General features: G+C 62.9%; 4 protein-coding genes across 4 annotated transcripts; 2 read left to right on the top strand and 2 right to left on the bottom strand.

Moving 5' to 3' along the window:
- Window positions 1-770: 770 nt before the first annotated feature.
- On the top strand, window positions 771-1,467 carry Q8F55_003855 (uncharacterized protein; the record flags this gene model as incomplete). Its single annotated transcript, XM_069352382.1, has 2 exons — window positions 771-830; window positions 928-1,467. The coding sequence occupies 2 exons, from the start codon at window positions 771-773 to the stop codon at window positions 1,465-1,467; spliced, it is 600 nt and encodes a 199-aa protein (XP_069209800.1).
- A 364-nt stretch (window positions 1,468-1,831) lies between these two features.
- Window positions 1,832-3,831, bottom strand: Q8F55_003854 (uncharacterized protein; the record flags this gene model as incomplete). Its single annotated transcript, XM_069352381.1, has 3 exons — window positions 1,832-1,860; window positions 2,060-3,653; window positions 3,691-3,831. 3 exons carry the CDS (start codon window positions 3,829-3,831, stop codon window positions 1,832-1,834), a joined length of 1,764 nt encoding a protein of 587 aa, XP_069209799.1.
- A 5,526-nt stretch (window positions 3,832-9,357) lies between these two features.
- Window positions 9,358-10,701, top strand: Q8F55_003853 (uncharacterized protein; the record flags this gene model as incomplete). The annotated part of the gene is made up of 4 exons (XM_069352380.1): window positions 9,358-9,486; window positions 9,625-10,005; window positions 10,090-10,266; window positions 10,324-10,701. 4 exons carry the CDS (start codon window positions 9,358-9,360, stop codon window positions 10,699-10,701), a joined length of 1,065 nt encoding a protein of 354 aa, XP_069209798.1.
- A 3,563-nt stretch (window positions 10,702-14,264) lies between these two features.
- On the bottom strand, window positions 14,265-16,620 carry Q8F55_003852 (uncharacterized protein; the record flags this gene model as incomplete). The annotated part of the gene is made up of 2 exons (XM_069352379.1): window positions 14,265-15,052; window positions 15,090-16,620. The coding sequence occupies 2 exons, from the start codon at window positions 16,618-16,620 to the stop codon at window positions 14,265-14,267; spliced, it is 2,319 nt and encodes a 772-aa protein (XP_069209797.1).
- Between the last annotated feature and the right edge of the window lie 739 nt (window positions 16,621-17,359).

Raw genomic sequence — 17,359 nt, 5'->3', positions numbered from 1 at the left:
CCAAGGTGCCACCGGTGACGGGCGTGGCGCCACCCCCTTGCGGCAATGCGCGTCTACCGCAGCCAAGAGTCTTGGGTGTTTGTCTCGCGCCATATTGCCCAAGGCACGCTGGCAAAGCAAGACTAGCAAGACTCGATTATGCAAAAACACAGATGAGGGTCGGCGTCAGGGACAGCAGCTGCAATGGCTGCGAGGACTGCAGACGACGCGTTTGGAAGGCATGCGGCTGACCCCTCCTCGCCCGGCTTGGGTGCCTCATCCCGAACAGCTAACCCGCCCATCTGCCTCTGCCCTAGCCATCCCCGAGCTCGAGTCCTGTAACACGCAGCGAGGCTGCAAAGGAGGGTGCGTACACATATGCAGAGGAACAAGTCGAAAGGAGGCAAGCCCCTCTTCCACCCAACCCGATCCCGCAGACAACAATCCCCTTGGCGCAGTGTGGTAAAGGCTTGGCTAGGAATAGGTACCAGCCGTCCCGCACCCCCGTTTCAATCACGAGCAAACCCCTCAGGCGACGAGTTACCCAACCTGTACGCGGACGCCACCACCAGCAGCGGCGACAACCAACACCATACGGCGGGGAAGACGGATCCCTTCCTTGACATTGTACTCTTCGCCGTTCTCAACTCACACCACCACCGACAACCGTTCGACCACCGACGCATCGCGCGCGCGCGACGACCAACAGCCACCCCACACTCGTTTGCGCCTTCACCGCCTATACTCCCCTACGCTCCTTCTATAACCCTCCTCGCGACAAATTCGACGACATGTTTGGCATCAAGGTTACGACTCTCGCCCTCCTTGCGGTCCTCCCCCAGGCCCTCGCCGTGAGTGGCAGCGCGTGTGACGCGCCGGTGGCCCATTCCCATGCCCCCGCGCCACCCGTCCACGCATCCATCCATGCACAACACTAACAACGCGCAGGTGGCCAAGAAGTACACGCTCTCGCCCGCTGGCTTCCCCGACCTCTGCCTCGCCCCCGCCGGCGACGTCAACGGTGCTGGTCTCACCGTCAAGAACTGCGACGAGGACTCTGTCGTGTTCAAGTACTCGACCAAGTCGGGCAAGCTCAGGAACACTGGCAACAAGCTCTGCATTGACGTCAAGGACGGCGTCAAGAAGAACGGCACCCCCGCCCAGCTCTGGGGCTGCTACACGTGCAACAAGAACCAGGTGTTCGACTTCCACGGCACGACGGCCAACAACACGGTCCAGTGGACCGGCTCCGACTACTGCCTCGACCTGACCGACGGCGAGGGCTGCGAGGGCACCCCCGTCCAGCTCTGGCGCTGCGTCCCCGGCAACACCAACCAGCTCTGGACCGTTACCGAGGTCCACGAGGAGCAGTGCGAGGAGCCCTCGGACGGCGCCGCCGAGGCCTACGCCGCCGCTGCCGAGGAGCCCGAGCCGGCCGCGGACCCCACCCCCCGCCGCCGCCACTTCAAGGACGCTCGCCGTCACTAAGTGACCTTTCCTCGTGATTGCATCGGTGCTGGACAATGTGCCTTTCCCTCATCTCCGCCATCCATCCATACCTTGCATGATCCTTTCTCTACTCGACGTGCTCCATCCACTTGACGTGCACTGCCCGCCTCTCCTCCCCCGTCATTGTGCGTCTGTGAGCGCCAACGACCACGACCCTCTCCATCCTCTCCGGGGAAACGACTCTGGCCGGGCGCCAGCGCCTACCTCGGCCTTGTTACGCTTTGCTACTTCGCTTTTTTGGGTCCTTGTCAGGACAGGACCTTGTTCTATGCACACAATATTACTCTATTGTTCTCGGCGATGCATGTGCCGCCGTCGCCGCCGAGTCCCAGAATCCGAATAATTACTCGTTTGCGCAGTTGCGCGTCGCTGCTGATACCCCGTGACATGCATGCGCTGCACCAAAGAAACAAGCTAAGAAGGCAACTGCCCTAATTGTATCCACCTCGCCCGACCAAGCGCCAACGCCACACCCGGCCAAGCAGCCCACCGCGGCCAGTCTCCCAATCGACCCCACCGGTGGCCGGATAACTGCCCAAGCCGCAGATATCATCTACCACTCGCCGCGCACTTCCGACGCATCCTTCGAGAAGGGGGATGCCAGGGTACGCATACGACCCAGCGAGATAGATAAGCGGTGCGGGGTCGGCTCCGCGCGGCGGATGGAATCCGACGAGCGTCTCCTTGCTTCTTAGTGGAAGCGCGCGCTCGAGCCGTGCAATGCCAAGGACCTGCTCCGGGTCGATCGGCACGACCGGGTTGGTTGTCTGCAGCACGAGGGGGTAGCCTGCACTCTGGGGCGCGTGGACGAGATGCGTCGCCATGGTGTACACTGCGTCTGGGGCCGGCTCGAAGAATGGCGTCGCGCCCAGCTGGGACGGGAGCTTGCTGGGCGTCGGGCACGGCGAGTTGGGGGGCGAGGCAGAGTTGGACGACGTCGGGGTGAGGAGCGGTGTCGAGTCGGCGCTGTCGCCGTCGCCGTCACCGCCCGCCACGCCGCCATCGACAACCGCCTGGAACAGGTTGATGTCACGCACGTTGCTGGCCTCGGGCAGCACCGACGCCCTGTCCGTGTGCGTGATGACAATCGTCTCGCGGTACGACACGTCCTCGAGGGCGCTGCGCATGCGCGCGACGCGGCGCGCCTCGGCCTTCTCGCCCTGCACCTTTAAGCTTGGCTCGAGGGTGCCGAGGAGGGAGCGCGCGACGCTGGCCGGTGTGGCGATGACAACGTGGTCGACCTCGAGCTCGTCACCCCCGTCCAGCGAGAGGACAAGCACGCGCCCGCCATTGCTCTTCCGGTACCGGATCGCACGGATCGCTGTGCCGAGTCGGATGTGGTCGGCGCCCTGCTTCTTAACAGGCTCCGCGAGGAGCTGCGCGACGTCCCTTGCACTGCGCCCCGCGCCAAGCGTGTAGTGACTTGTCCCAACTCCTGCGTGGATATAGTCGAGGAGGTGGACGGCCGGGGTGCTCCACACGTCGGCGTCTGTCATTGTCCCCACTGCCGAGAAAAGCGGAAGGACAATGTCGGCGGCGAACCACCTAAACGAATCGCCCAGCCCGGTGCGAGGGAGCCAGCGCACTGGCTGCTCGAGCGTCCCGGCGACGCTGTCGACCACGTCGCGGAACGTCGCGTGTGAGCCCTTGCCGTGCAGGAGGCCGAGGACGCTGTGCCAGTTGAAGAAGGACACGACGAGGAGCACAAAGTACGACACTGCGACGCTCGCAAACCTCAGGACCGCGCGCGCAAACGCCGAGGGGTTCGACCACGCCGCGGCCGGCACGTTGGGGAGCGACGCGCCGGACGCGCCCGCGTGGATGAAGTAGGTCTCACGCGATGTGCGCGCTACCGCGCTGCGGATCGGGTGGGGGACAAGCGACGAGAACGAGAACGCGTACGACTCGGGCTGCAGGCTGAGCCCGAGGTGCCGGTAGAGCGCGATGAGGAGGGGGTAGTACCCGCCCTGGAACGAGCGCATGGGGACGTCGACAGCAATAGTCTCGGCAGAGCCCGTCGCCACCCGCTTGCTCTTTGCTGGCGACATGGACGGGGCCCGGGGCTTGGCCGGCGACGGCGCGGCGGACAACGTGTCGCCGCAGTCGGCGTCACTTCTCCGGGCATCCAGCTCGACGCTGTATGCATGGAATCCGAGGCGCGGTGCCTGTGTGTGTCAGTACGTGCCGCCTCAGCTCACACACCTTCTCGATTAACCACACGTCGGCGCCCTCGCGCTGGAGGAGGTAGGCGGCCGCGAGGCCCGCCAAGCCCGACCCGACGACGGCGACGCGCCGAGCGGTGGGGACGGGGCCAGTGCGCGCGCCAGCAGTGATACCGCTCATGGGTGCGGTGGCGCTGGCGTGATTATAGAGGGGAGTGGTGCCGGTGGCGTGTATGCGGATGGATGCGTGCGTGCGAGATGCGATGCGCTCCAACGTGTGGTACGATTAATTTTAGTAGAGCCAGTGGACGTTGTAAGTGGAGGCGAGGCGGCCCCAGTCGTGTCGTTATTGCACGCGCGTCAACGAAAAATGGCAGAGACTTGGCACACTTGCGTCAGTGGGGCAATGGGGAGTTAAGCGCCAAGGAGCCATGACCCGTCCACTGCACGCTGCCCGGTAAGTACGGGTGGCGCCAGCCAGCCAGGCCCGGTTAGTAATCCCTCGACGGAGCACGCACGCGTCCGAGGCAGGCACTGTGCCCATCCGCCTCGGCCTGCACCCCGCTGCTGTGCATGCATCGTCGCACACATCACTCGCACGTCAGCCTGATGTCGAGGATCAGAAGCAGAGGCAAGTGGAGCGAGATGCGCAGAGTGGAGGGGGAACCGAGGCAGGAGCCAGCTGTGCGGGGAACGCGGAGTGAAGTCGGATATTCCGTGTTGAGGCGGCGTACGCGCACGGCGTCGAGTGAACTTGTGAGGTCGACATTGACCGTGTCTCGGTGTGTCATGCTGCTGACGATTAGCCCAGGAGGAGTGACCGGAGTGATGGCACGAGCCACATGGATGCTGGATGGTCACCACATGGCATATGGCCACGCGGATGCCATGGCGAGCTCGCGCGAGCTTTGCGACCACGAGAATGTCGCGTGAACGCCTGAGGCATCCTCGTGCTCGCTCACATGACGCGGCAAAGACCCAAACACGACGACAGCAACCCGGCAAATGTTGATCAACACACCACGAATGGCTAGTTCTGGGACCCCGTTCCTATCGTCGCATCGGATGGGACAGAGCAAACACGGAGGGTTGCCAGTTTTCAAGGATTGTTGCTGGATTGCATCGGTTCCACAGGTTGGGTCGGCTCCCTGACGGCTGCGTGCTCCTCGCGCGCACTCCAACCCCCAGACCAAACACTGGCCAAGGAACGCATCTGCGTTTCATACCACTCTTGCAGTGTTATCTCGACCCGAACCGACGGGCAGCTTGCGCCACCCGAGCCAATGTTTGCGCTCCCCTCAGGTTTATCTTTGACGGCAGCACGGGCGGATGAGGTCTGTCCGTTGGGACGATTTACGGCCTCCCCCACCTCATCCGCTCGACGACAGATCGGTTCCGTCGTAACTAATACCCATCATTGCGGCATGGCTAGATGCCTATTGTTTCTCAAGGCACAAGTGTGTATTGCCGGGCTCATCATGCGACAACGGATGGCCGACCAAGCGGGAGCTGCTGAACGACCGACCGCACACCGACCGACGCCGCCGCGCCGTGCTGCGCACTCCGCGCGGCCGATACAACGCGGCCATTGTGGCCCGCCTCCCTTGCCGCAGGCGGTGGCTGGTCGCTCGGCCTGTCGGATTGTCGGATACAGTGTTCACCATGCCCACTGTCCAGCCTCATGCTCGTGCTGCTGCACGACAAGGTGGATCATGTGGCCGTTCTTGGACACTACTTTGCGACCCGCTGCAATCAGGCGGGTTTGTATTAGGCTGGCTGGCGACCGATGGCTACCTTCCTTGATCGTGGGAAGCGCGGATCGGGCGACTTGTCTCGAGTTCCTGGTCGGTGCGCAAGAGTTGTTGGGTTCCGAGGGCGGGCAGTGCTTCTTGTTGTCGAGGTGGGCATCGATCTGCTTGCTATTGACGTCGGTTGCATCAGAGGCATGAAGCAGACACACCCAGCCAGGTACACTGCCACGTGTAGGCTGATGGTTGTTGCAACACCTGCTGCTATCAGAGATTCGCCTCGGTTTGATCCGTGCCGTGCCGTGTCTGCTGGCACAGTTGCTGCTCTGGTCGCCGCTGCAAACAGCACGGCACAAGCTAGCTAGCTAGCTAGCTGGCCAAACGAACCAGGACCGCGGCCAAATTGTGACAATGGCAGCAACAAGGAACGCTCCGGAATTTCCGAGCAGGGACAGAGGGCACGACCGACTGTTGGTGCTGCTGGGCTGTCGACAACGTAATGTCGTCGTGCACAAGTGCCGAAACAGGAAGGACAAGTGACAAACACGCCCGTTTCTTGCCAGGTTTCAATGATCCCGCCAGGGGAAAATGTCTCAGACTGACAACGGACCGAATAATGGTGCGTGGTCACCCCGCGGCGGGAGCGAGGGACGGCGACATAGTTGTGGGCAGGCGGCATCGTCAGCGCCCAATGTGGCTCCCGGCGGGTGTTGCGGGTGTTGCGGGTGTCGCTGGCCATGGCATCCCTAATGCAATGCACACGAAGGCTATCACGCACTGCTGCGCGGGCCACTCGCGGCTGTCGATCAGGAGTGTAGCTGCAGCACAAAGCAGCAGCAACGACGCAACACATCTGGACGTGGCAAGGCGGGCCACGTCCCGGCCCCTCTGCGGGCGGGTAATGCAAGTTTCGAAATCTCGACACGGACTAATCTATAGCCGCTGCTGCTTCATCGGTGCTAGAGGCGTCGGTGCCATGTTACATGCCCAGCTCGATCAAGATATGCTTGGGCTCAGGGAGGTCGTGCTCATCATACCGTCGCCGCGCCGGCCCCGACCACTCCGCGAGCGGCGGCGGCAGCAGCAGCGGCGGCTGCCGCCCCGCGGCCTTCGCGTGGGTGTCAGACCAAGACTGATGACGCGGCACACCGAAGCACCGAAGCAACCGCCACTAGCTGGCTGCTTGTTTTAGACCACCCGGGATCACCTCCATCGTTACCGCGCACCCCTTGCCCGCTCTCCCTCTTCTGGAGGTTCCGCGGAAATAGTCAAGGCGGTTTTTTTTTCTCCTTTCAAAAGTTCCCACCCCACGCGACGACAGAAAATTCACGAGCCGGTGTAGGTAGCGGCACCCGCTCCACTCGGTTACACACTCGTCTAGTGGTGCATGCATCGAAGTGGAGTGCAAGTGGCGCTTGCAGATCGACGTGGCCCCGCAGGCTGTAGACGGCTGTCGGCGCCCTCGGGTTGGTGTGCATGCGCCGCTGATGCTGCTGCTGCTGCTCCTGACGCCACGCCACGGCAAGTCCTAGTAATGCCCGTAGTCGTCGCTGCCCGCCCACCCTAATACAAACACCGCCAAACTGAATTCCAGGCCAAACCTCGAAACCTTGGGACGGGTTAGTAACCGGCGGTTTCGAGTATGTCATTGCCCTAAAGGACAAGACGAGCCTGGCAGCAGCGGAGGATGCAGACCTGAGCAGGCCCTTTGTCCCTCTGCGGCCTTGCCCTGGTCGTCATCCGAGACAAGAGATTGTCGGAGGGTCCTCGGAGGGTGAAGGCGACCAAGCAACAGCCCAGGGCGACCATGTCCAGCCTCAACCGTGCTACTCGGTCATGGCAAAGCCGTTGCGTTGCCGCAGCTCGTTCCCTGCCTATCCAAGCAAGGAGGCGCCGCCATTGACGCCTTGGCGGATCGTCTCAACTGGCGATGCCGTGAGACGTCGGCCTGGTTTTTTTTTTCTTCTCGCAGTCGGTCGTCCCTGTGATTCATGCACCCCATCCTCCCACTCGACGATCCCTCGTTTGCCGCTTGAGCCCTGCTGTTGATGCCTTGCAGTCGTGTGCTCTCCTGTGCGTGCTTGTCCTATGATCGCCAGCCACCGGGGCCGGCGGCGGCAGCGCTGCTCTTGTGCGTCGCGTGCGGCCGACCATGCATCATCCCCACCGCTGCATCTCGGGTACTAGTTTTGCAGATGTATCCGTCGTCCCCGTGGCGTCCACCCCGGTGCCGCGGCGCCAGCCTCGAGGAACATTCCTCAAACCCGAGCCTTGGTCATGCAGCCATAGTACCTTGTTACACAACCTTGTACCCAGCGTTAACAACCTGGGGTCCCATCTTGTCGTATCGTATCTGTCACGTCGGTCGTCTCAGGTGTCGTCGGCGGCGCTGGATGGCGGCGGCGGCGGGTTCGATCACGAAACCCGTGGCTTGCAACATGAAGCAGCAGCAGCGTGCGGTTTTTCCCCGAGGGACCTGACCTGGTTCCTCAGCCAGTTGCTTGTTGCTCATGCTGCTTGTGCCGAACGCACCGGCGAAACCCAAACCTGCTGGTGGCCTGCCTGGGTCTTTGACCCTGCCGGCTGATGCGTGTCTTGGTGCTGCTCGCTCTGCTCCATGCCCTCGTCCACCCAGCCCTGACGACCCGTGCAGGTCGGTCACTCCCGCACCACCTTAGCGTCGTGAGAGCCCCAGAGTCTGGAACGGGTCGCTATCCTGCCCGTCGCCTCGTTGTCGCCGCGCGGGGCGGGCGGGCAGCCAGGCAAGCCATAGCGGCTGTGCACTCTGCCTGATGCCTGAGCAGTTGCCTGTGGATACGCAGAGCGTAAACATCGAAACGGTCCCGGGACCCGTTGGGACTCGTTTGCGTCCCATCCGACAAGCCTGGGGGTACGTTTGGGTGAAATCTCCCAAACACCAGACCAGGATATCTCAACTCGAAACCCAACCCGACCGACGACCGCAATCTCACGAAACTAGACAGCCATACCCTTTGAGACTGGCCGGGTTTTTTTTTCCTTGGCCTCGTGCTGCATCAGAAACCCTGGGACGAAACAGCTCGTCTGCGAGGCCGCCGTCGTCGTTTTGTGGGCCTTGCCGTCTGCCGCATCGCAGGGCAACCAAACCTCGTTCTCTCCGTAACTAACCCCTTCGCGCCTCCCGCCCTGGGCGATCGGCAGGCCAAATCCCCGCGGTCGTCCGCCTGTCGGGGGGAGTGGCTGTTGCTTGTGCTCTCCTGTTGCAGGCAGCCTACATACTCTTCGCCTGCCGCCTCGCCTACCGGCCTACCTAGGTCCTCGTCTGTCTCCTCCCACGGGCCGGCTCCTGCTCCGTCTCCTCCCTCCCATGCCCTTTGGTTTCCCTCGAGCCGGCAGCAGGCAGCAGCGACGTCAAACCCACCCACCCACCCACCCCACCCACATCTACCCTCAATCCTAGATCTCTCAAACAGGCTCCTCCCAGGTCCATCGCCGCCGCTCGCTCAAAACCCAGAGCATCCTTAGTCTGGACGCAGCATCATTCCGTCGTCGCCTGCGTCTGGCCGTTGCTTTGCCTGCATACAACAGACCTGCGCGCACGTAGTCATCACCACCACTACTACCAACACCACCACCAACACTACCTTCACCACCCACACACGCGAGCGCTCTTGAGACCTCCCACTTTCGCTGCTGCCTTCACCAGCAGACGCCGCCGCCCCGTCCGTCCCCTTGTACACGCCAAGAGGACGCTCCCAACTTTTCGGTCCCAGTGGCACTGTGGCGTAGAGGCTGTCCCTTCACTACCGACCGCTCCCGTCGTTGACAAGAGGGCGATACATACCCGCGACCAGCTTCCCGGTAGCCGCAAAGACCCCACCGTGACAATCGACTCCACCACCACGACGGTAAATACATATACCACCACCTTGCGGAGCTCCCCTCGACCCCCCTTTTACACCGTGACGCTACTCGCTACAATGCAACGGGCCGCACCACTGGGAGGCGGCGCCGGTGGACCTGGAGGCCCCGATGATGGCGACAATCGCTCGCGAAACGCAAAGGCGCAGCGCAGACATCGTGAAAAGCGCAAGGCACATCTGAAAATGGTGAGTAAGATAGCAATGCACTGGGTGTGCCTTGGCAGATTTACCTCATGGTTTGGAACACTAACCCCTGCCCTTTCCCCACTCTTTACATCGTCGTCGTTATCGCAACACTTGATATCTCGCGGCACATCACCACAGCTCGAGGAGTCGGTCCAAGTACTCCAGGCCCAGCTGGAGGAAGCCCGGCGGCAACTGAGCAATGCGGCGTACGGCGGTGGACGAATCGGCTACTCGCCCGAGCCCAAGAATGTTGGGCAAATGGCACAGGAGAATGCATACCTACGAGACGAGAACGCCGACCTCCGGCGCCAGCTCTATGCACTCCGGGCAGGTGGGCCGTACCCAGATCCATCAGGACGACCACCCGTACCATTGGGCTCGGAGCCCATGTCGGACGTCAAGACTGAGAGCGCCACACCAACCTATGGTGTCTACCCTGCCGGCACGGTCGTTTCACCTCCGCGCATGCCGTCCTCATCTCACGGCCGCACCATGTCGCACCCGGGAGACTTTGTTCGAGTGAGTGGTGTGCTATGCAGGCGGCATGCACTTGCCGCCGCCGCACATGGACACTTGCGCTAAAGCGGGCAGCTAACATGGCAGGACCCCGCGGCCGAGTCTGGCAGTGCGTCGAGCACTTCGTCGTACCCCCCTCCCCTGTACCAGTTTGGTACCATTGTCGGGGAGGAGAAGGGTTGGGGCCAGCAGAGCATCTCGCGGCACCCGCAGCGGGCGTCGAGCACGAGCTCGTCGCGGAGCCGCATGCTGTCGACGTCGTCGGTAAGTAGCGGCTGGCACTCGTCGCTTCAAGACCCTCAAGGCTCACACTGGTACCAGGCGCCATCTGCTTCGCCCTACGTCACGTCGGCGCCGTTCCCCACCGACCCACGAGCCCACGCCCTCTCGACGCCGACGCAGGCGTACCCGCCGGTGCGTTACGAGTCGGTCGGCTACCCGGCAGCGCCGCCACCACACAACCTGCCGCGATCGGCCGTCGCGTCGTCGAGCGCCGCTGGCGGTGGGCTGTACACGCATGGCGCCGCACCAACGGCCTACGTTGCCCGCGCCGACGGGGACGTCGCCTGGGGCCCGGACGTGAGTTCGGTTGCGCCGACAGCCCCAGCCACGGCGACGCTCTATGCCCCGCCGGGAGCTGGCGCCGTTGGAGCCGCTGGGGTGCCGCCGCCACCCGCGCCCGTTGGAGCCCACCCCTGACCTGACATCCCACCCCAGACGACGACGGCCAGCCCAGCAATCCCACAAGGACCGACAGCCGGCGAGCAACACGCCTACCCCGTCGCTGGATTCAGTCAACCGCAACCCGAGGGCTGGCGCACAAGCCCTCACCACTAGACGTTTCTCTTCTCTCTCAGTCTCCAGTCTCCGTCTCTGTTTCATCCTCTAGTCGCCTCTCTCTTGCCGCCCCGCCTCAACATCAACGGGTATAATGGCCATCGCCGACGTCGGCCTCTCCGCAGTATTAAACCTATTCATCGGGAAGGCCGCAACTGGCCCGTCAGCGCGCTACCTACACACTAGCTCCATCGCGACTCCCCCACAACCATCACCACTGTAACAATACAGCCGACTCGAACACTTTAGACTCAAGAACATGGTTCAGCTCGGCAGAGACTGCGGCAGTCAATCCCTGGCCTCTTTCTGCTAGCTACATCCGAACACTCTTGCGCTCGACACAAAGGACAATGGGTTATTACCGGGTTTCTCTCTTGTTCTCCGTCTCGTCTCTCTCTGTGTCTCCTTCGCCCGTTCTGTTTCTCGTCGTCTCGAGCCTCCAACCCCGCAGTGCTAGTAGCTTTTTCGGCCTGCCCCCCGACGCGCGCTAGTCGAGTCTGTCTGCTAGCAGAGGTACGCGGATGGCTTTTCTTTCGAGCTAGCCACTGCCCCACTGCCGCTGCTGCAACAAGCGACACCCGCGCGCCACATATCTGTACCATACCATACTTTTCGGCACCGCAAGCGAGCTCGCGTCACGAGCATGTGACGGTCGCTATGCATTTATCCTCTTTGTCGTCGTTGTCGTCGACGTCGTTGTCATCGTTGCCAGATGGCTTCCACGTTGCGTTGCCTCGCGGCGCTCCGTCTTGCTCTTGGCAACTGCCAATCTCTCACATTGCAGATTGGGTTTGCGTACGTGATCCACCCATGCTTGCTCCCAAATGGCTCTGGCTCTCGTTCTGTGCCTACTAATACTAGGCCTCTGCCGCGGCCCGAGGGGTCGACGGCCTCGGGGCGGCGGCGCCGCGCGCAGAATCGGGCCGCTCAGACGTGCGAAGGGCCGCACGAGCCTGGCGCTCTAGACTGCCCGAAACTTGGAGCGTGAAACGATCGAATATACCTCGCTAGCGAGAACAAGTGGCCGTCGCACGAGGTTGGCAGATGGCACCTGGCGGCACCTGGCGTGGCACCACACATGGCGCCCTGGCCTGGTGGTCGCGACCCACCCCACCCCACCCGCTCGTACAGGAGCCGGCCGAGCCGTGCGCAGCTCGCAGCCCACAGCTCGCAGGCTACTAGCCCCCCGGGTCGGTGGTCGCCGCGGCCATGTCATGTCTCGGGCCAGGCTGCGTCCTGCGCCACATGGAAGCCCGCGATGAATAGGCCGGGGCCGTCGGCCCACCCGGGCAGGCATGGTTCAATCATCAATGACCCCTCCGCCCGCGGCCTGGTCGGCACAGTAGATCATGGTAGGCCTGAGTGCATGCCGACATTGATTGCGTGCAAGCCGGCATGGGTCTGCAGAAAACCAAGGGAGCACGCTGCGCTTACGTGGTGCTGACGTTGGTCGCTTGGGTGTGCCTTGCACAACGTGCGCTGCGTGCGCTGTGTGCGCTGCTCCACGCCCAGTTGTGAAACGATGCCCCATTGCCCCCCATCCTGTTCCAAACCCAAATGTGAAGCGACGTCGACGACTCCAAGCCAAGGCTGGCGACTCTGGCGGGCGGTCGGGATCGGCGAAGACGGCAGCGAGCGCCGCTCCATGCGCCAAGCAAGGTGCTGCTCCAAAGTCACCCGAGCCGCGAGCCGGGTGCACCTGGGTATTCTGCGGCGTGGCGGCCACGAGGAGAGCCGAGGCACATGCATGTCCTGCGCCAGTGGGCCAGCTGGTCGAGCCCAGTGGAGTTCGGCATTACGGCTGCCCCAAACAAACAACAAACATGACGCACGACGCTACCCCAATCACCTGCTCACCATCACCTGTGTACCTGCGAGCCTGACAACGCCGAGCCGGCGACCGCCAGCCCCCAGTTCACAGCTCGCCTCGCAGCGGCTGGACGAACGCCAGCCGGACGATGACGCTCCGATTCCAGTCGTCGCTGTCGCCCAGGCGGCAGATAGAGTTTGGCCCCAGCCTGCCTGCTCTCACAGAGCTCCTACTCAAGACCTGACCCAACAGCCCCAGCCAACAGAGTTTGATTAACGCCGCCGGTCGTTGTCGTCGTGCCCGTGTCCGCCTTCCACTGGAACATACGTCACAGGTTCGCCCGTCGCCTTCTCTCCGTCCGGGAACCTGGGGCGAGTGGGAACACCGCACAATAATGACATGGGGCGGACCTGGCCTGGTGGCCTGAACCTGGGGCCTGTCCTGTACCTGTGAACGAACCTGGCCGCGGGGGGTTACAGCGAGCGAGAGCTGGTGTGCGAAACCAAAACTGGGTTTGGCTCGGCGAGCGAGCGAGGTGGGCGTCGGCGAAGGAGCTCCCCCGCTCACGACAGCAGGCGGCACAGGCACCCGGTCAGTCGTAACGGAGAGTTTGTTTGCCCCAGCCCAGCCAGCCCAGCCTCAATAATGGCGGCCTCCAGAGCTATCATGCATCACTGGCGCAGACGGCACCGCGGGCCCACGACGCCCAGTCTCCACCAGCGAGAGTGCTCCAAGATGCCGACGGAGCAGACGAGCAGACCAGTCAGTCGGGCGCCGCCACGCCTGCATGCCCCGACGGACGTCCGCCATCGCCGCCCACCTCCGCTACCCACGGGCAAAGTGACGCAGCGCCGACGCACGCACGACGCAGATCTGCTGGCCATCTGACAGTGTTCCGGCGCAAGCCCGCCTGCGTCCTTGACGACTAGGCTCTCCAGCCACCCGACGGCGGCGGCGGCGGCGGCGGGGTGCTGCTGCGATGGCGGGCGGCGGAGGCGGGCTGCTGCAATGGCGGGCGGCCATGAGCTGCGCCATGAATCAGCTGGTTCCTCGGATCCATCGCGCGCGGGGGCGCGTCGCTGGCCAGGGCAATCGGCGTCTCCGCGGCGTCGTATCAGCGTTGCGCGTTTGGTCATGCGACATGGCTGCGGCGAGGGGGTGGGCTCACTCCTAACTGGGCCAAGCGAGCTGCAGTCGCCGGGGTGGCGGGGCATGGTGGGGGTTCTGGGGGCGGTGGCCTGGCTGCCTGGTGCGGGGCAGAGCCAACAGCACCACCCAGAAACAAGCAGCGACGCCTGCGTGCACGCCAGCTCACGGCCCACAGTGCGCCATCCGGGGGTGAGGAACCCCGGCGGCAGAGGACGACGAGCGGCGCACCAGCCGGCAGTGTCAGTGTGAAGGTGGGCTCGTCCGAGTACTCGGAGAGCGGACGCGCAGAGGAGGATTGTACCGCAAGCACGGCCTGAGCAAGACGCCCACACCGCACCAGTCATGGTAGTACATCTATCGGTAGAGAAAGCAATCTACAATGCAACAATGAGTGCAGGACAAGCTGCCCAGGTGGAAAATGTCCTGGGCAAGTCCTATACAGGCAACGGACTGGTTGATACAAAAGTTATCGCGATGCGGTTGGCAGAGTGGCCATGCGATGGCGGTGATGGGGGTGCGGCAGGTGGGTGACGGCCCGACGGCGGATCTTGGACCAGCATATCTTGGCCTGGCCGCCCACGGGGTGATCAGAGAGGTCCACCTCGTTGGGCTCGTTGTCAAGCTCGTCGGTGAGCTCTTCCTCGTCTTCCGACGTGTCCGATTCCTTGACATAGGTGAACGGCGTGAACTCGTGCGATGCTGTCGGGTTGAACACATGCTCAATGACAACCTCGGGGAGAATGTTGTGCTTCTCTTCAAGCGAGTGCCGGCTGTCGTGATGAGCGTGGCGATGCCCTCGTGGGGCCTGGTCAGGCGACAGTAACGAGTCCTGGTGTGCAGGTCCAAAGCCAGAGAGCTGGCTTCGAGGTGCTTCGGGAGCCGTGGGCTGGTCAAAGTAGCTCGTGTCCACCGACAATGCCGTCGCCTGCAGGCTGGGGGAAGCCTGAGGTGACTCGGTCAACAAAGTGCCATTCTTGGTCTGTCGGAATTGCGACATGTCGGTCGGTGCACTGCGTAGGTCGTGGACGGACGAGTCGGCCGACGCCGGGGCAGAATCAAGCCCGCGACGGCGATTCTTGGATTCGTCTGGGAGGAGGTGGTGTTCCACAGCAGTGTATCGGTTCCTGGGTGCCACAACAGCGCTGTACACCTTGGTGACGCTGGCATTGGAAGCAGAGGACCGGAACGACGGCCGGCCAGACACGGACGACGTGTCCGACTGCGACGAGATGGACGGGCGGTGGTACAATTGAACTGTTTGTTAGCCGGGATCGGGCGGGGCGCAACTCACGATCACCAAGGGCGCTCTCGTCGGTGTGCAGCTCGTTGATGCTGCGAACCAAGTGTCCATCTTGCAGGGTCGGCGCGATCCAATCCTGGTCACCGCCGATGAAGCGCATGGTAACGGTGACGCGCAACGTCGCGTTGGTCTTGCTGTCCTTCAGGAGGAAACGACGAGTGGTTTTGCCAAGGTCTGCAAAGGGGGCGAGGTCGACATCGACGTAGCCAAAGATGGAGCGGTCTCTGGACGTCGTGTCGTCCGTCTTCTTGTCTGATTGATGAATCTCAAACTTGATACCCGCGTCGCTCTTGGGTCCACCAACGAGAAGTGGGATGCTTTGGTCGGCAACAAGGTGACCCTGCGACCCTTCTGGCACCTCGATGGGGAGGCGAATGACATGTTGCAGTTCCTGCTCCCATGTCACTGCGTGAGCCTTGATAGGAAAGATCTCCGTCATGCCCTTGCGTTCGTGCGAGACATGTTCGCTGTCTTCCTCCATCAGGGGAGAATCCGAGGGCGCTGATGGGCTGGGAAGGGCTTGTGACGAGTCAGAGATGGAGCTCCAGCGCGCCGATGGGTTTGACTCCCATGGTCTGGAAGCAGTCAAGGACGGCGCGCGAGACGACTTTGACACGATTGAGGCGGAGTCGCGCACAGAGTCGGACTCAGCAGTAGACGAGGCAGTGAGAGGCGTAATTGGGCTCTGGTTGGAGCGACTGCTGCTGGCGCTCAGAGGCACCGCGTCGTTCTCGTCCGCATTGTGTCCAAGTAGTTCAGGCTCGTCGACAACTGGGGGGCAGCCGTCACCATCCCGCTTTGCGCCCTCGCCCACTGATTGCGCGCGCAGACTCTGCCTCAGCGGCGTAGGGTCCGACCCCTTCTTCTCCTGTTTGCGCTTGGTTGGAAGCGGCGCTGGGTGCGTTTGTTCGCGGTGGGTGATTGGGAGCGTGTGCTCGCGGTGGGGGGCGAGCCAGTTGCTGCTGCCGTTTGCGCCCCCTCTCGACGACCCGGCGACAGGTGAAACCGCGGTCGTGGTCGACGCCGAGCGTAGCGACATGGCGCTGGACGATGGGCGTAAGGTTCTAAGGTTTGGCACGCTGGGCTTGGGGGACACGCGGTTCTGCGGCCGTATGCGGCGGGCCGGGGAAGCAAGAAGCTGATCGGCATGGCGTGGACGGTGACCACGGAACTTCCACCGGACCGCAAAGTCGCCCTCGAGCTGGGGAATGTTGCTGAGCTCGTGAATGGTGACATTGACTTGGAAGGTGGCATGCTTTTGGTGTTCAAACAGCTTGCGCAGCTTGCTGCCAAACTTTGAGTGCGAGTGGGGCGCGTCGTCGACGGTTGTTGTGGAGGCCGACTTTGCGGCGGTCGAGGCCGACGAGACTGCGCGGTGTGTGGTCGACGACGCGCTGCGCATCGTCGGTGTCGCCGTTCTGTTTCGTATTGACGGTGCTGGGGTTGCTGAGCTGGTGCCAGAGTCTGATGATGGAGTTGGGACGTCGAGAGTTGCTCTCGACGCCTGCTTTGACGGCGCCATGGTGGCCAGAGTGTGCGCTGCTCGACACGAGGCCGGCGGCGAGAGAACAAGAGGCGGCTGATGGGTTGGGGAAACTTGACCAGATCCTTGTCGCTGGTGTTGGGGGCGACGAGCCGTGCCGTGGCTTGTTGAGGAATGAACGTGTTGAAAGAGATGGCTTTACACGGCGTCGAGATTTGTGGTGCGTGGGACGACGATTGTCGCTGTCGCCGTCGTCGTTGTCGTCACTACCGATGGCGTTGGGGGACGACACAAGTCTTTGGGGATTGATGACCGCTCAAAGGAAGGCGGGGAAGGCGGGCGAGGTGAGGGCGAGGGCGAGGGTGGGCGGTGGGCGGCGGCGTTAGAGGATGAGCGCCATGAGTTGTCGCGGACGGGGGCGGGGGGCGGGCTGGCGGGTGACTCGGCGTCGGGGGGCGCACGGCGAGGGGGGGGGGCGAAGCGGGGGTGGCGAGGCCGAGGCGTGGGTGTGGGCCCGAGTTTGGTTGATGAGAGCGGCGGGTCGTGCGCGCGGCGCCCAGAGATCCTCAAGATCCCTTGTTGCTTGTTGTCGTCGCGTCCACGTGTCGGTCAGTCGGTCGGCAACTGCGACGATCCAAGAGCAATGTCAATAGGACAATGGCACAAAGGACCCGTAGTTGGTTGAGTAGAGAGTTGAAGAGAGAGAAAGAGGCGACGCCGTGGAGGTACTGCTGCAATTGGGTTATCGACGTCGTGGCCGCCGGCTATCCGTCGTCGT

This window comes from Vanrija albida, assembly GCF_041260175.1.
Source record: "Vanrija albida strain AlHP1 chromosome Unknown contig_3, whole genome shotgun sequence".
In the NCBI taxonomy this organism is placed as follows: Eukaryota; Fungi; Basidiomycota; class Tremellomycetes; order Trichosporonales; family Trichosporonaceae; genus Vanrija; species Vanrija albida.
This window is presented reverse-complemented; position numbering and strand designations above follow the sequence as displayed.